Below are 18,384 nucleotides of genomic sequence, written 5' to 3' on the forward strand. Positions count from 1 at the left end.
TGCAGCAAACGTTTGACTGAATATTTCGTCACAACGAACTTCTATGGCATACATTTACATACAAAAACCCAATCACTCACTCACTCAGCGTCTCAAAATCGTCCGCATAAAATGAGCGCACAATTCAAAATTCAAAATTGTGCGCTCATTTTAAATAGTTTCGCTTCGCCCGCGTCACTGCATGATCGTTAAAAATGCCGAAGTATTCGTTGAGAAATTGTAAAAATATTAAGTCAAGAACTTTAAAAAAGGATGGGATATTGTGTTTTCGGAAAATAAAAGTGATTATTGATTTGTTTTTGTTGTTTTTATGACTTAATATACAACGCAATATGTGATTTTGGTTTTATTTGTCTTAAAACTTTACTCATCGGTCCAAGTATAATACGGCAAATTTCAATGACCGCATTGTCAGTGTAAGTACTATACATAACAGCCTCCTTTTATTTTAGTCGTATAATACAAACCACCCTGTTCTTAGTTAATGGAATTGTTTTTTATTGTTTAATTTTTTAATTAACAATTTTGAACTTTTTTGTGTTATTTTTTGTATATTTTCACAAATATTCATCCATTATATTATAATATAGATTTAATTTAGAAATTTAAAAAAATAGTCTTATAAAAGCTATTATAGAATAGTTTATAGACGTTCGTTAACATTATATCGCAAATAAAATAACAGAAAACCTGAAATCGAATTCAAAAACACAACACTACAATAAATAAATTCCAAGTAAATTAATGTGTTTCCTGCTGTTGCCATGTCAGTCTAAAAAATAATTATATTTTTAAAGTTTAAGATTGGTTCGTAGTAGCACCTTGAAAAATTAGAGTTTCGCGGGATGGTAGCTCGCTACCCAATCACCTTAAACTAAATAGGTACCTACTTAGTTTTCATAAAATGTTCTACTAATACTTTTTGAACCAAAAAATTAAATAAATAATTTTACCAGTAAATATTTGTTTCATTGATTTATATACATGTCCTACCCAAAACATATTTACGCTCAGATAAAAGTATAAATACGTGTTTAGAACACATTTTAACAAACTCTTAAAAACTATAAATGTCGTATAAAAATAAACAGTATAAATAATATTCGTTTCCACTCCATGCCTCGTCCCACCGACTAATTTTGGTTGTAAATGTTTATTGCTTTTTGTACACTGCTTTGTGAAAACAATATTAAGCTATCTGCGTAAGTTTGAATTTGCAAAAAACTGTTTATAGTATAACTAAACTAAACTACTTATACAGAATTGCCGAGTGTTTAGTGACACGAGTGTTACTTTTGTTCGTGACTGTGCATCTTGTGTTTTTTTAAATATCAATGATGGCATACTACGGATTTAGCTATATAGCTACTATATAGTGATGCCTAATGCTGGGAATTATGAAGAGCATTTGAACTCTCAAAGGATGCTTATATACAGGCGGAATTAAATAGCGTGTTTTTTGCCAAATAATATTTTACTGATTCATGTATACGTACAATACGTGACATGTTTATTTAAGGCAAATATATTTTTAAAGGAGCGATAGAAATAAAAGAACTTTGTCATTAAAATATTTGTATTGAACTGGCCTTAATGAATTACACCTTATAAGATAAAAAAAAAATCACTTGACGAAACTTTGTACCGCCAAACTAGGTATTATTACAAAAAAAAAATCTTATCGCGTAATGAAATTGAAACATAAGTAGTTACGCGGTTTAACCGCGCAAGTTCAGTGCGGTGTGTATGAAGCTTATCTACATTGCAATTACACTTAAAACGATTATAAAATATCTTTGAAAATGGTCCACAAATTTTCAGTCATAAAAAGGTTATGGTATAAGTAAACAATCGTAGCTTTACTCTTTGGTGTTCTAGCCGTTAGTCATTGCACGTGTGTTTCCAACGTAAAACGTCCCTCTATATTTATGAACACGTGATTGCATTTACTATACCTATATGTCATTTACTTACATATGTTCACTCAAAAGAACTAAGCTCAATTCAGCTTTCAATTCTTAAACATACAAAGCATTAAATATGACCTATGGCTGCGGACAGTCTTTGTGAGAAAAATGAAAATAGGAAATCTTAAATCTAGAAAAATGCAAGTCAGTGACGAAAATGTTATCTAATAGTTTATCTACATTAAGCGATTCACATTTTCACTTTTACATGACTAAGTTCGGAATTTGTGAACTTATTTTGAAGGAATGGTAACAAAATCGACAAATTGGTAACAATTGGTAGCATTCATGGTGACAACATTACTAATTTTATGGTTTCAAATGGTAAAAGTATTCATTTTTGTTTTTCATTTAAATCTATTGACATAAGAATGTCTAAGTATAAACTAGAATAAATAAAAATGTAATTACAATAGTTATATTACAATTCCTAAGCTATATAAATATGTATAGCGTTTTACGACTAAAAGAGATTTTACTTTGGTTTATATTGGACTGACTTTATACATTATTTATTTTATAATTAATATTATACTTAAGTACTAAACTTTGCATTACTAACGTGAATTAAGTTGTTTATCGTAAACATTTATTTAGTTTTTCATCAGAAAACAAAACATACAAAGACGTACAATTATCCTTCTTGTCGATCATTTACGAACGCAAAGTTTTAGTCAGCTTGACCAATTTGCAAACAGAAATATTTGAAACTCAAAATAGAGAACTTGACTGATATTTTTATAAATATAAAAAATAATAAAGATTAATATATAGTAAAAGTTAAAATATATATATTTAGCGACAGTTTATGACGGAGAATGACATTCTATTAATGTTAAAAATTTAGAAACTATTCTACATTCACAATCTTCAATTCAATTGCATATAATAAGATATTGATTGGTAAACTTTTATAGGAATCTTAAAAAATCCATGTTAATTAATTATTAAATATATGTATATATCACAATAAAAAGGACGGAGTTGCGATGTTTTATATGACTGTTGAACTGTCTACACTTTCGTTTTTACAAATCAGACAATTATGTGATGCACATTAAGGCACTCTAGAGGTAACACACATAAGTGATTTTTATCATAATAGAGATAACTATATTAAGGTGTACTAAGCACATTATACAAAACAATTTATTGTTTTTATTTCACACGTATTTTAGGTGTACTAAAAGTAAGCATACACGTAGTTGGACGAAATAATTAAAATAATTGCTCGAAATCTTTGGCTAAAGTACTAAAAGTGTACATGATAACTTAATTTGCATTAGTTGTTTTATTTATCGACCTATAACTTACGCCCTAGTTAGCTATGTTGAAAATTTTGGTTTCAGTGATGTTATAAAATAAGCTGCAGTCGTTGTGTTCAGCTGTTTTCAGTTGGAACTTATAGGTGCGAGCGGTGTTTGTTCATCTCCGTAGAATCTATAGCGATGCTGGGAGAGAGCAATGCTAGTTGGAGGTTCGACTTCTGAGTGTTGCGACTCCCTGTGCCGACGGAGATCGACTTTGCGCTGGAACGCTTTATCGCATAGACCACATGAGAAAGGTTTATATCCGGTGTGCTTGCGCATGTGTGTGATGAGATTTGAACTTTGACTGAAAGCTTTGGAACACACCACGCACTTGTGTGGCTTCTCACCTGTAACAAATAAATACTTACATTCTCCTGTTTTTATGTAAATATGCACAAATCCTTATAAAACATATAACATATGTTATATAAATTCTATTTAAGGGTTTATTTAGCTATTAACCTGCGATTAATGCGAGTCACGAAATTTAAATAGTATCACAAATAAAATGCTTTTTGAATTGAACTGTAAGAATCATCATCATCAGAATCATGTACCTTACGTCTTAAATAGAAAAGATTAAGTAAAAAGTTACAGCCCGTAAAAGTCATACTGCTGTAAAAAACTGTATGTTCTCTTAAGGAGAAAAGTTGGGCTTATTAGCTACCACGCTGCTTCAATGCGGGTTAGCGGATAGACATGTGGCAGATTTTCATCCGACACTGGGCGCTCTCGAAAACGTTGCGAGGAGCCCTGATGGTTTTCTAGCGAAGTTCTCTTTAATAACTGAATTGTAAACGAAATTAATTAACACGAATAACGAATTAACACAAAAGTGTAGTGCTTGTTAGATTTAAACATGTGAGTTTTGATTAGGTCTTCTATGAGCTGGGCCATCTCGCCTAACCAATAACTGAACACTGAAAGCTAAGAAAGGCTAACGCTTGGGAATAATAAAATATTGCTCTTAAGTACTCATTGAAGTTATAAAATGCAACACAAAGATTTAAAAAACAAAATATTTTTTTACAAAACAAAATACAATTTCAGTATTTTTTCTTTACGACTGAAAATATACATTTTCTTTAAAATACCTTACTCAGTGTTTTGTAACTTGATAAAATATTACTTTATAAAGTATTTTATCAAAATATTCAATAAACAAACTGACTGTCAGATACTGTTTTATTACATGTATCATTACTTATAATGTAAGGGTACCGTTGTGAGGATGAAATGTGGTAATTAAAACTTGTGTAAGTGGCCTAACAACTTGTCATATCATAACTAGTGTTATAATATTCATGATTTCACAAATGTTCCCTTTGTCCAATATCAGTACATCCAATGAGATTTTAATTTATTTATACTTATTAAAATTCGTCGAGAAACTTATACTAATAAAAAATAGTCGAGATGGCCTAGTCGTTAGAACGCGTGAATCTTAACCGATGATCGTGGGTTCAAACCCGGGCAAGCATCATTGAATTTTCATGTGCTGAATTTGTGTTTATAATTAATCTCGTGATTGACGGTAAAGGAAAATATCGTGAGGAAACCTGCATGTGTCTAATTTCATTGAAATTCTGCCATATGTGTATTCTACTAACCCGCATTGGAGCAATTGGTGGAATAAGCTCCAAACCTTCTCCTCAAAAGGGATAGGAGGCCTTAGCCCAGCAGTGGGACATTAACAGGCTGATACTGATATTGAATTAAAATTAACATGAATAATAAATTATACGATCTACGATGAACTAATAATAATAAAACAATGTACGATAAGGCAGAAAAACTGTTTGTCCCAGCAACCTACATAACGAGAAAAATTTAAAAAGAAAAAAACGCAAAATAATTTATAGATGGAACAGGATTTACGGCGACTTTTTGTTTGCTTCGTGATGTGAAGGTCTCCGAAGGCTACCGCTAATTGCAGGGCGAACTGCATTTTGGAATATTGATGATGAGGCATTTATCGGGAGGACGAACACCATTTATGGCTACTGTAAATCATTCGATCTGCACATACGTGACGAGATGTCTCTGATCGAGACAAATATGTCAATTGTAGTTTTTAGACGTTCAATTCTTTTAATGTTGTTTCTTGAAGCTGTTAAATACAAAAGTAGGTTTTGTTTTGTTTTGGTTTATTACTTGTTTTTATAATTAAGACTATTTTTGTCAACGAATTCTAAAGAAAAAAAAATACTGAAAGTTCACGATGACTCTTTAGACTATGAAATGTTTAATTTATTTAGCCAACAAAATTAAATGTGCAAAATTATTACTAAAGCAAAAATATCATATTTTCTCTTATAGCCACCCTAATTTGTTAGATATCTTTATTTTTACATTATGAATAGATTTTTAAGGTCTAAGAATTAATAACGAATATAAATTATTTATATAGTTGATAAAGATTGTCTCGCGACGTTTGTTAAAAGTATTTATTGCTGATGAAAAAGTTTACAGCTTTATAGATACAATTTTAGACTCTGTTAATTTAAATCAAAAGCTTTAAATGTACGCTTTATGCTTATGTGATGCGTGTACGCGTATAATGTAATAAAATTTTCTTAAAACATCAGGTGAACTAAAGGTAAATTTGTCGGTAGTAATAAATTTTGTAAGAATCTAGTTGAATAATAAAGACACAACAAGTGTGAAACTGAATAATGGGAAAATTAGAAAACTTTAAGTTCGGCTGTTATTTCCTCATACAAGTTTAAGTACAGTTGATACGGTAGAGCATACCATTATGTGATGCTTAATGTGAGTATTTATAAAGTTTTCAAGTTTACTAACCGTCTGTTATTCGATATACACTAGTGAGTTGTTATATCGACTTTTATAACACGATAATAGGAGTTATCATGAACAGATATAAGATGCAAATTTTTTGGTTCCTTGATATAATATCTATACTTATATTATAAAGCTGTAGAGTTTGTTGGCTTGAACCGATATAAAAATAGTGTATAGTGTTAGCCTATTTAGTATTACCCTACGACCCATTGGGGTGGACCAAGGACGTTTAACGCGAGTGAATCCTCGCAGATCAGCTATTTATAAAATTATATGTGAATGAATTGTGTTTAAAAATATTGCAAAAATTCTAACGTTCTAAATTATTATTGGAAAATAGCAATATACTACTAGTAATAGAAGAGTTGACATGGCCTAGTGATTAGAACGCGTGAATCTTAATCGATGATCGTGGGTTCAAGCCCGGGCAAGCACCACTGAATTTTCAAGTGCTTAATTTGTGTTTATAATTCATCTCGTGCTTGACGGTGAAGGAAACATCGTGAGGAAACCTGCATGTGTCTAATTTCATTGAGATTCTGCCTCATGTGTATTCTACAACCCGCATTGGAGCAGCGTGGTGGAATAAGCTCTAAACCTTCTACTCAAAAAAAAGAGAAGGCCTTAGCCCAGCAGTGGGACATTAACAGGCTGTTACTGTACTGTAATATAGTAAAAATCAAGATATAATCATCCTATAGAATGGTGATAAGAATACTAGCGACATTTTCAACGTCGTTAAAACGCAATTTCATTCTCTAAACTAAATAGGTACGAATCAAACGGTGATAACCAGATTGGTCAGCAATGGAAGCAATAGGCTAAAAGATTGTACGCCATTGAAATTGCAGCAATATGTAGCAAGAGGACTAAAAGATTGAATGCATTGCATGATTGTTAAATCTTTTAGTAGTTTTTATTTAAAAAAAAATAGTAATTATGAATAAAAGCTTACCGGTGTGAATATAAGTATGTTTCTTCATGTCAGATTTCTGGTGAAAACGTTTACCGCAGTACTGGCAGGGATAAGGTCTGGTGTCCGAGTGGATGAGGAGGTGCGTAGATAGAGTGCTGGAGCGCTTGAAGCATTTGCCGCACTGCTTGCACTGTACAAATAAATTAAAATTTTAGGAAAATGCACCTACAGCGAGTTAAGTATATCTTATATTAAGTTAATTATGTTCTTAGTAATAGGAATGTTACATTAGCGTTTGAAAATCCTTACAATTATGTGTTATAACTTTTTAATTGTAATTTCTCAATTTAGTAATTTTTCTAGGTTTATTTTGTTATTTTTTAAAATAAATTATATCACTATGCTATGTTAATTAAAGTAAAAGCCTGTGAATTATCCCACTGGTGGGAAAAGGCTCCTTCTTAAGGAACCACACTACTCGAATACGTGTTGGTTATTAGTAAAAAAGAAAAAAATATGAATATTCTTTATATACTTTGTAATAACAAAATTGGTATAATGTGGTAAAAGACCTACAATTAAAGGTACATAGAACAAAATATTATACGTATATAATTAAAAGTATCATGAAATCGACAGTGTCTATCACCTCCGCTGACAACCCGTAATAAACTAATAACAGTGTAGTTTTTTTAACCCCTTTCTACACATTTCTTTGATTTCATTTCAGTTTAATATTTTTTTTAATTTAAAATACTTTTAATTCATACCATCGACAAGATACATTTTCAACCTTTCATTATGAAGAAATGTATTTTTTAATTTTCTAGCATTTGTGGTTTGGATTTACAAATATGAAATTTACATACTCGGTAAACAAATTCTCTTGCATTGTTTAATATTCTGTTCACAAGGTATTAGACAAAAGATACCTTCCTTAGATTTATTTGATCAGTTGGTGTAGGAATGTATTCTGAGCTGTTTCGAATTTTTAAGCATACATTATATCGGAGGCTATAACGGAATCTTTATAAAGCAATCTTATATTTTAATAACTTATGTATAAGTTTTAGAAAAATCTTTAAATTTTAAAATTGGTAAATTGCTTTGTTTTTTTTAAAACACCAACGGTGGCTTTCAAAATTTGCTTAAAATATATTTCTTTCATCCGAAAAATAATGCCATATTGTATGAAATGTAGCTTTTACTTCACTCTCAATATCATTTTTTATTAATTATTTATTCGGAAATAATAATTTTGTAAATTGGTATATTTATCAATGTGTAATGTTTGTGTGTCAGCAAGGTTGTAAATCAATGTATCAAAGTGTATTTTCACGAAGATATAATTTCATTTTATTTCTATGTACATATTTGTATTTAAGATGCCGTTTTTAAAAAAAATAGAAAATCAAATTTGAAAGCCATATATATTTAAAAGGTTAAGATGTGGTAAATTAATAAAGTATAAAATAAGAAAAAAAGGAATAAATAGTAGCTATTAATCGAAAGGTTAGTCGTTAAGTATGTGACCAATGACAGTCCAAGTGAAATCCTCGTGGCCTGTGACAGTTGGCGGGGCAGCTGCCTGCCGCCCTGCCTCGCGCCTACAAAAACTACTAGCTTTTTCAACCTCTTTTTTACCGATGCACTCTCGTATAAACAACACAGGTGCTATGCCGCGACCATCCACATATGGTTATCGCTTTATAACTGGTAAGGAGGTGATTTTTTACAATGGTCAGATGAATTCAAAGTTAAGGTGCAATTTCTTAACAATTACTGTTATGAATGCCAATAGTGTTTCTATGAGACTAAAGTTTCATAAAAATAATTAAAAAATAGCAAACCCGTTTTGCTTATCATAATATTAAAAAAACTAGCCAATGTGTGTTTCGTGCGTAGAGCGTTACCACAATGGCTACATAAATTTATGCAAAGATAAAACTAAACATATAACTAATACTGCTTTTACTTTTACTGTATCAGTAGAATTAAGTACTAGATTTGATGCTAATATGGTATATAAAAGAATAACGCGATGGTAAATAGGTATATGATCGAAATGAAATATAAGTATTGTAATTGGATAAAATACAGGTTTTAATGAAGAATACTTAATAATTATAAAGCATTTTTTTTAAATTATTTATCAGGTTTTTGTTATTTTAACTATTATAACTACTTAATAAATATTTATTAATATTATTTTTAATGTATTTTTTTTAATAAAAGGCGTCCATTTAGTTAAGGACATTTTATGAAAATTATAAATAGTCAGCTGGCGGTAATTAACCGAACGCTCAAGTCTCGTGCCGGCCACGCGCCACTTTTCCGCTTGATGCCCTCACAAGTCCACACATTATAAAATAAGTTTATGTTAAATTAATTGTTATATGTAGGTACATATTAAAACGGCATCATTGAATAACAACAGAAAACTATCGCAAGCTAAAAATAAAACATTATTTTAGTTACCAATTACGGATAAACAATACAAATGAATCTATGTTTATTATCTATCTGTATTAAGTGACCACGTTTATTTTATATATAAAATTTCAAAAGACCATTTTATAATTATCATAGATTCCTTTTTTTCCTTTTTTTCACGTTAAAAACTATTTTTTACGGACACATTTATAAGAATGGTTTATATAAAAAATGTATATACTATTATTGTTGACACAATTAGGTATTAGATTCGGGATTTAGATTGAACGTGGCGTGATTATTTATCATGATGTAGCAGATAAAAATAAATACATAAAACGGTGAGAAGATGAACGCCGAGTACTTCACTGCGAATTGCGTGCGGGAGAGGCGCGACTCGTTTCGATGCGAGAGTACTTATTAAGACAAGGGCAGTTTTTTTTTATTATTCGATTTGTGAAAAAAATTAAACAGATACAGGTTTGCTATTTAAAAGCTAGTCTGAACGGAAATTGTACAGTTATTCTGAACTAGGTACGTTTTATTAATAAGAATTTTAATTACCTGAAAAGATTTCTCGTTTTTATTATCTGTTTTGAGAAGTAACGAGATATTGATGTCTGCTGGTGGCGCAGGCGGTGGCGGGTAGGTGTGGTAGGCGGGCGCGGAGGGGCAACGCAACGGTTCAGCGCTTGAAGGACGCTTTTCATCGGGATTGCTTCGACATCTCTTAACTAGTTCAAGAGGACTGTCTGGATCATCGTGGACGTCCCATCGTGACATCGGCGATTCTCTCTCCGTCTCGACTTGTTCGCGTTCGCAAACACTAGCCGGTGACCAAATTTGACGATTCTTCATCGATAAGTTCAAAGGCAGCTCCTCTTCGTCATCTACAAACAAAGTTATGTCATTGCAACCTTCACGCTCTGCAAAACTATTTATTCGGTCAAATCGGTCGATTTCTGAATCGCAATTATACATGTACAGGTGCATTTCTTTTGCCGTCGAGGTTACGTCATTGTCTGCCATTATAGCGTTTTATTCACATATATGTATATATCGTATCGGAAATATACTATATAGTACCTGGGCGACAGAGCTTCGCCCGTCTATAATTATTTCTGATATATATATATTTGAGAATAATTGCATTTTTTTACAGGATAGAGATTATCATTGTTACTTATCTTAATAAAAAAATGAGCCAAATCATTAGAGAAGACTTCATTTATACTTTATTCTATTTCGTTGGCGCAAAGATCATTTAGCAAAGAATTAAATTTAATATTATCTTTAAATGTAGGAGTAACTTTGGCTTTCCGTTACATCTTTATGTCTAAGCCTATCGTAATGAAATTTGACATAGAGGCAGCTTGAAACCTAGATAAGGACATACTTATCTAGATTTGTTTAGATATCGTCTGTATGTAAAATACAACATCATCTTATTTGATCAAAGATGAAATCATAGACAATTTAATACTTTTTACTGATTTGACTTAATCCTAACACATATATTTATAAAATTATATTCTTACATAGTTGATTGTTTTTTTTTATGTACAATTGTGCTCTTATGTTCGCGCAAAGTGAATGTGAATTCAATATCACCTGAGTCAATATATTGCTCAAGACGTGTCGATTTTAAATTAAAAATAAAACAAATCAAAATATAGGTACGTCTTAATATCTATAAAGGTATAATAAACGAGCCAAAGGACACAAATATATTTGCTTAAATGTTTTATATTGTATTTCAGAATAATTAAAGAAACAATAATAATTTTCCTATAAACTGCAGACATGGCAAATCATCTTAAAATATTAGATGAATGAATGAAATAATGTACATCTTTTCCTACCTAAATGCCTGTTTATACGCTAAATTTATAGAGATATACGTAGGTATATCTAAATTATGTAATAAAAATGATTAAATGTTCAGTCTAATTATAGTGTTTCAATAAAACGTCTGATTATGTGGAAGAGTGAGTTAAAATTTTTAACCATCCTTAATATCAAAGTGTTTTCTTTGATCGTAACCGGTAACAGCGTAGACAAGCATTTTTTTTTCAATACTTAAAGAATTTAAACTTAAGAATGAGTACTTATAGGGTAGATATGGTACTCGCTTTTCCTTAGCAAGTAGAAACATTAAAAATACTCCGTTCTCGAGGTAAACGACATGTAAACGACGGCGTATCAGTAGTTCGCGGGTTTATTCGACAACTTACATTGATAGCTATTCTAATGAGGAACACACTCGAGAAGTCATGTAAGGAGGCCGAGGCGAACACAGGTTTTATCAATCGACCCAAAATCCAAATTGTTTAAGTATTCTTTTAAATCTTGCAGCACATACTATACAGTATTAAGACTTTTTGTTTTTAATTTCACTTTCGTTAAATTAATTTTGGTACTTATTCTAATTCTAAATTATCTGTTAAAACTGAGTAAAATTTATTATTCTGTCATGTTTCATGACCGTAATGAAAATTTATAAGCTACTTAGTTTTAGTATTACAGTAAACCTCCAAATGATGCTTTCGTGTGGAATTTGAACTCGGAGCTACAGTTTTTGAGTCTAAATTGAAAACCGATCAATTTTCAAGCAAATATAATATTATTTTGATAGTGATCATGGTCTAACGAGTTAATTTTATTTGTAATCGGTGAATAAATCCATTGATACTGAATATTTAAAATGTGTTTATGTCCTGGTGAATACAATTTCATCGCCTCGTTTTATTATATGTATAGCTCAAATCTTACCATCTCTGGGTGGCGTGTGTCGGGCATGGTCAACACCAGGCGGGAAATGTGGCGCTTGTGGTAGCAACAATGGCCACACTCCGCCGCTATACAACGCCCCCAGACCACTGCAGTACATCAGCGCACCCAATTCTGTATTTAAAAGGCTTATTATAAACACATTCAAGCCAATATACTAGTTCAATCTTAAGAAATACTAAGCGCGGCCAGCGGCCACGTCTCCATAAATTTAACTTTAGTATGGAGTTCTAATTTCTTATCCAGCGACTACTTTTCATAAGTATCTCATCTCCTGTTGTTGTCATTTCAGTGAGATGAAATAAATTATAACAGTTTTCATGTCTAAACATAAATTTTTAAACACTAAAATGTCATCAAAGTCTGTTTTTATAAGTATATAGTTTTTGCGTGATCATCGAGCAATAATTCAATTTACAGTTTTATATTAGTAATATTATAGAGTAATTAGTGGAGAAATTAGTTCTGTTGGTGATTAATAAATCAAGATTATATTTTTATGTAAATTTAGATCTGTTCGATCTAAATCGTACTGATTTAAAGATCAGGTATTTTTGTCAACATTGGGTGCTGAAAGCATCACGTGGCAGAAATATTATCATTAGTAATAAAAAAAATATTTCAGGTGATAACTGTGACGTAATTCTCTCGTAATACCGATATAATCATTCTTTGATAAAATAATACGACAAAGATTAAATCGTCAGGTACTTGCCTGTAGCTCTAGCGTATTGCTTAAGCGCTCTTCCTGCAATCTCAATGTCTCCAAATTGCAGTACATCCAAGCGTTGCTGTGAAATTGAGTCTGGCGACTGAGGAGGTGAACTGACAGAGGTCGGGGAACGAGGCGACACGCTTCTCTCTGGAGACGGAAACCGTTGTCCCTGAGGAGAACCAGCTTGGAAGTGCTCCGCGAGACGGGATAACAGCACGTGACGGGACATCCTACAATAACAATAAAATCAATTACTGCTATTGCCATTCTACTAAGGCCAAGTAAATAATAAATTATAATTAGTATATATATCTAGTGACTGTGATTTTTAAACATATCAAACATACATAGGTATTATAATTAAAAATAAGGTATAAAACATTGAACATTGAAACAAATATAAAGGTATTAAACATTGAATCTTCAAATGTGAAGATGATTAATTGAATCGAATGGTTTTCCTTTTATAATATTTATGCAATTGACCTAAATTTATGATGACGTAAATAATAATAATTAAATTGATAGGCCATGTAGGTGGTCTATTGCACGATCTATGCGGTGATCAGTTAAAAAAAACATTGTCATCACTGTTATTACGTGACTATCGCCATTAGCGTCTATTTGTTGACAGCTCTTGCCCTGATTAATCCGACCGGTGTTTGTCGACGAAGAATCATATTAAAAGCTCAATCAAGTAAATGAAGAATCAGAATAATGGACGTGGACGTCACCCGCTGCGTACGCGCATTAATAATTCACAACATATTGGAGTAAAACAATCTTCATTAGACTAAAACACATTTGTTTTCATAGTACGAATCTATATTACGTAGCAAATATAACGTCAAAGCGTTCACTTGTCTTCATTACTAAATTCGATGAAATCAAATATGGACGATTGTGTTGTTTTATATGAATTACTTAATTTTGTAATGAAGCGAAGGAGTATCGGGGACAGGGGTGATAACAATCTAACGCCACCTGTATTTAAAATTCGTTTGTTAAAAAGATAGTATCATAGCTCCCGATTTATTCCCGTAAACATTTGTCACCAGAGTCGTATTAGGTTAATTACGATGTCTATCGTTGTATTTTAAACAGGTGAATGCAATTGATTTCAATTATTACGTATAATTGGCTAACTAACTGACGGTGTATGTGAGGGCTGTATCGCAATTTCTTATTTCAATAAAGTAAGACTTCATTAGCCCGTAAGCGGCAATTACTTGCCGCGCAACTGTAGTCTTATTTATAATTTTATATGCATAGATAGTGGGAAACTGAACAAGTGCTAACATAAAAATCAATCAAAGTTTAACTTCATAACTTGTGTATGAAGAATTTATATTGCAAGTTATATGATAACTATATTTAATTGATTAGACAGGATTATTGTGTTTCATTGTTTTAAAAGTGTTAACAAATAATTAATTGCGTACTTAAATACTACCGGTACATTATTCGTTTCGGTTAATTTTAAGCTTTCCTTATTTACTTTCGATCCATAAATTTCAAAATTGCAAAAGTAATTGAAATGTAGAAGTAAGTGAAGTAAGTGAATACAACATAACATAACATAACACGGAAAATAGATTACGTAGAAGAAGAATTACGATACGTTACATTTTTAAAAATAACATTTCAGTCAAATTAATAATTTGTAAAAATCAATAATTAAATAAAAATAAAGTATATACCTTTTTTTAATTGAACAATTCAGATGTTATACAGTAAAAAATATAAAACATAATAATAAGAATTAAATGAATGAAATACCATACAAAACACATACATATATATAAAATAATTTATTTAAATTTCTATTAAAAATATATTCTAATTTAAAATAATTTTCAATACAAGAAATGTAAAGGTAAATGATACCTAGATTATTAATGTTCTAGATAGAGTATTAATGTTCTTTATCTATTAGATAACTAAAATTTCTATACTTTAATAGTAAGTGTAATTATATTTGCAATTAACTACTTTATACCTAGTAGTTTATTTTAACGATTGCATGAATGTAATCTATACGTCACTTTAATTAATTCGATTAGAATTTTTAATGATTTTTATACAAATTACAATAAAACGTAACACGTATGAGGTAGAAAAGTTATTGTTTTTTAGAACACTAAAGATTATGGCTTAAACAATTAAGTAACACTATATTAGTACCTAACTATACAACAGTATATACAAAAAAATAGATATAATTTTTATTGAAACGATCAACCTGCACCTATAAAACACTATTCCAGATATTTATGAACATTTTATTTTAATATAACTAATATTTTAAGAAATATCGGCTTACCTTACGCGCCAAAATTTAGCGCTACGGTCTTCAATACACTAATTCACTTTAAAGTATCACAACGTTGTTGAAACGTAAAATCCCTTCATTAGAAACCAGGAACAAATATTTGAAATCAAAACATTATTATTAAATTAACAGCAAAAGATTTAGGAACGTCAAGATAGGGATAACGTGCGATCGAGTACTCGGAAGGTTGTGTGGGTCGTATCGAACCTTACACGGTCCTTCGTGTTCGGCGCCTGGCACCTGACTGAAATGAGGCTCGCGCGCCCCGACCTACCCGACTCATCCACGAATAACGTTCTTTTTTCAAAACTAACAAAAAATAACAGGTCCTGTGGAGGCTGCACAATAAAGAAATGATTTGATGAAACGGTCTCTTGACAGGTGGCTCGCGTCACATTCCTTCAAGCACTGAATAATTACTGGTTATTCTTTCTCTGACTATGCGCAGAACGAACTGAAAAATGACTTTAAAGGATTAATGTTTGCAAATAAGCGGCTTCCTCTGTATGACATTAATGCTACCTCGTTACGGATTGCAAATTTTACTTTTGGATTTTCTTTATTAATGCGAAAGCTTGCCATGTTCAGACACAAAAGTATCTCTTTTACTTTTTATTTAAATACATAAATTAGCGATTAAATATGATCCTAGAATGGGGAAAATCACAGCATGTGACGAGAGTCAGATTTGTTACATTGAGTGCGGCGCGCCCCGCCCACCGAGCGTATTGGTTGCGATGTAGAGTTGGGCGGAGTTTAGATTAGATGTTCAATTAGAAAGATTTTCCCAAATCTGTGACGGATCACAAAACTTTAGATTTTAAGACTTCGTTCTTCACAGGCAGTAACAGCTCTCACAACCTTAACCAAGAAACAAAACTTTCTATGAGACGGTATTTCAATAATGATTTTATTATATGTTAACTCAACATTGTAGAGTTTTTACAGATATACAGGGTTTTCTATACATTTTGTAAATTATACTATTACATATATGGTATTGTTGTATTAAAATTTAGCATTTTACACAATTTATGTAATAATGAGGTTTATTAATGTTACGGAACAATTAAGTTCAATACGTTATACGACTGAGAGTGGGTGGAGCGTGATGATGAACTATCGAATTATATATTCCTATAATAAACTATAATTCCTAAAATTGCTTGTTATAGAATAAAATTGAAATTACGTGTACTCGAATATAAAAGTAAATAAATTTTTAGACGACGTACAAACATAATATTATTGAAAATATATTTATGTATAAATATAAGATTTAAGGTGTTTTAAAATATGTAAATTTTGAATAATTTTATTAAAAACCTTAATTTTTTTTCAGTAATAAACAGTTCTTTAATTTATAAGAGTAAATGTTTATGTAATAGTGACAAACAATGAAACGTTGATAAAATATTACTAAACGATATATTTTACACTCGATTAACCCCTTGTTGCAATCACGGGAAATTTAATTAGGCGGCTAATCTGCTTTGATACGACGTGTTTTGTTACCGGCGGGAAATGTATGGTTTCAGGGGAAGTGCTTCAGTTGTGTTGTATTCAGGGGTGTGACGGGGGTAAGAGAGGGGGTGTTGGAGTGTTCTATATTCAAAATTATGTTAAGAGGGAGTTAAGTTTGTTGAAAATATATAAATGTAATTGCGGTAAGCGATACGGGCTCCGGGGTTAGCGTACGATTTGTGTATGCTGAAGATAGGGAAGGGTGCGGTGAGTGGGGGGTGCTGTTAACGGCGCGTGGCGGCCCGTTACCCCGCGCGTGCACATGTCGCGCCGGCACGCGCCCGCGCCGCTTTTTACCAATCTTTTTCTCTTTTTGTTTTTGTTTTCTCCCTTTGTTCAAATTTTGTAGCCTGTTCCGATTGCGGTACTAACAAAAAATCGTATTCGTGATATCGGGATGAATGAGGTTTTTTTATAAATACGGTCTTAAAAAAACAAAAATTTGTATTGCTTTCCATATTCTTGTATGTTTTATAAATAATATATCGTATTGTTTTACGACATAATAATTGATATTATTTATTAGATTACAGATTTTGATAAATAATTATGATCGCTATTGTTGGTATCTAGAATTGATAGAGGCATTATTAAATCAAAATGAAATAGCCAGTGGATAGTTGCGAGTACGTTTCAGCTGCGGAGAGAACCGGTACTCTGGCTGCGCAGGCGGCTGTCGCCGTCGCCGTCCATACCTTACAGTCAACTTTTATTAATTGGGCAGATGAGAACCACGGCGACCATGATGAATGCCTCCGCCTTATATGGACAACGATTCGCGAAACCTTTTATAGATTCTCAATTAAAAGTGTCTATTATAGTTAATAGGGCGGTTGGACATTGTAGTTTATAGAAACAAGAATATTTGCTTTAAGTATAGGATAAAAAAGCAGGCATTATAACGGAAAGGACGATTAAGTGGAATAAAATATAGCGTGGGGGTGCGGGCGGCAGGTGGCTCCTTGTAGTGATGTCTCAAATCTGCCTTCTGCCTTATCATTGTCGATTACTAATTATTTCAATAACTACATTTTGTATGACATATTTATTATATATTATATCGAACTAGATACAAAGATAAGCAAAAGCTTAGATTTTAAATATTAATGTGGTATTGTAGTAATTGTATATATAAAAAGATAAATCAGAATATTTTTAAAATATTTAAATACTTCGAATATTAGCAAACATTTTGAAGAGCTAATTCTATAAAAAAATACATAAATTTACTTATACCTATTGGAGTACTTTATTGAATATAATTATAGTGCTTGTATTGTATTATCGATATTAGGGACATCACTACGACACCCTCTACAGTCTCGGTCGACAAGATTCCGCGGCATGTGCGCCTTCGCCCTTAACGGATTTATTCAAACGATGCCGCGTGGCGTCACACGCCTTATTGCCTCACACCAATTGTTACTGTATTTTATATTCGTATCTTATAACATTAACGTTGGTTGCGAAAAATTTAATTTGGAACACATTAAAATAACAGTTACATGTATTTCTAAAAGTTACTTTAAATGAAAAAATATTATTAAAAAAATTAAAGTGAAGAAAATATTTTTTTTAAGTATATGCAATGT

At 31.5% G+C, this 18,384-nt stretch overlaps 1 protein-coding gene across 1 annotated transcript; it reads right to left on the minus strand.

The window, feature by feature from the left end:
• Positions 1–2,937: 2,937 nt before the first annotated feature.
• LOC126780918 (zinc finger protein 771-like) lies at positions 2,938–13,165 on the minus strand. Its single transcript, XM_050505613.1, has 5 exons — positions 12,937–13,165; positions 12,204–12,335; positions 9,996–10,321; positions 7,038–7,188; positions 2,938–3,624 (listed from the first exon to the last, which is right to left on the minus strand). Exons 1-5 carry the CDS (start codon positions 13,163–13,165, stop codon positions 3,359–3,361), a joined length of 1,104 nt encoding a protein of 367 aa, XP_050361570.1. The 3' UTR covers positions 2,938–3,358.
• Positions 13,166–18,384: the final 5,219 nt, after the last annotated feature.

Source organism: Nymphalis io, chromosome 3 (assembly GCF_905147045.1).
Source record: "Nymphalis io chromosome 3, ilAglIoxx1.1, whole genome shotgun sequence".
Classification (NCBI taxonomy): domain Eukaryota; kingdom Metazoa; phylum Arthropoda; class Insecta; order Lepidoptera; family Nymphalidae; genus Nymphalis; species Nymphalis io.

Excerpts from the sequence above, each read along its gene's own strand:
- LOC126780918 (XM_050505613.1), bottom strand. The coding sequence starts at position 13,165 with ATGTCCCGTCACGTGCTGTTATCCCGTCTCGCGGAGCACTTCCAAGCT. Across the intron at positions 10,322-12,203 it reads ACACACGCCACCCAGAGATG|ATGACGAAGAGGAGCTGCCT; the intron begins GTAAGATTTGAG and ends CTTTGTTTGTAG. Across the intron at positions 3,625-7,037 it reads ACATACTTATATTCACACCG|GTGAGAAGCCACACAAGTGC; the intron begins GTAAGCTTTTAT and ends TATTTGTTACAG.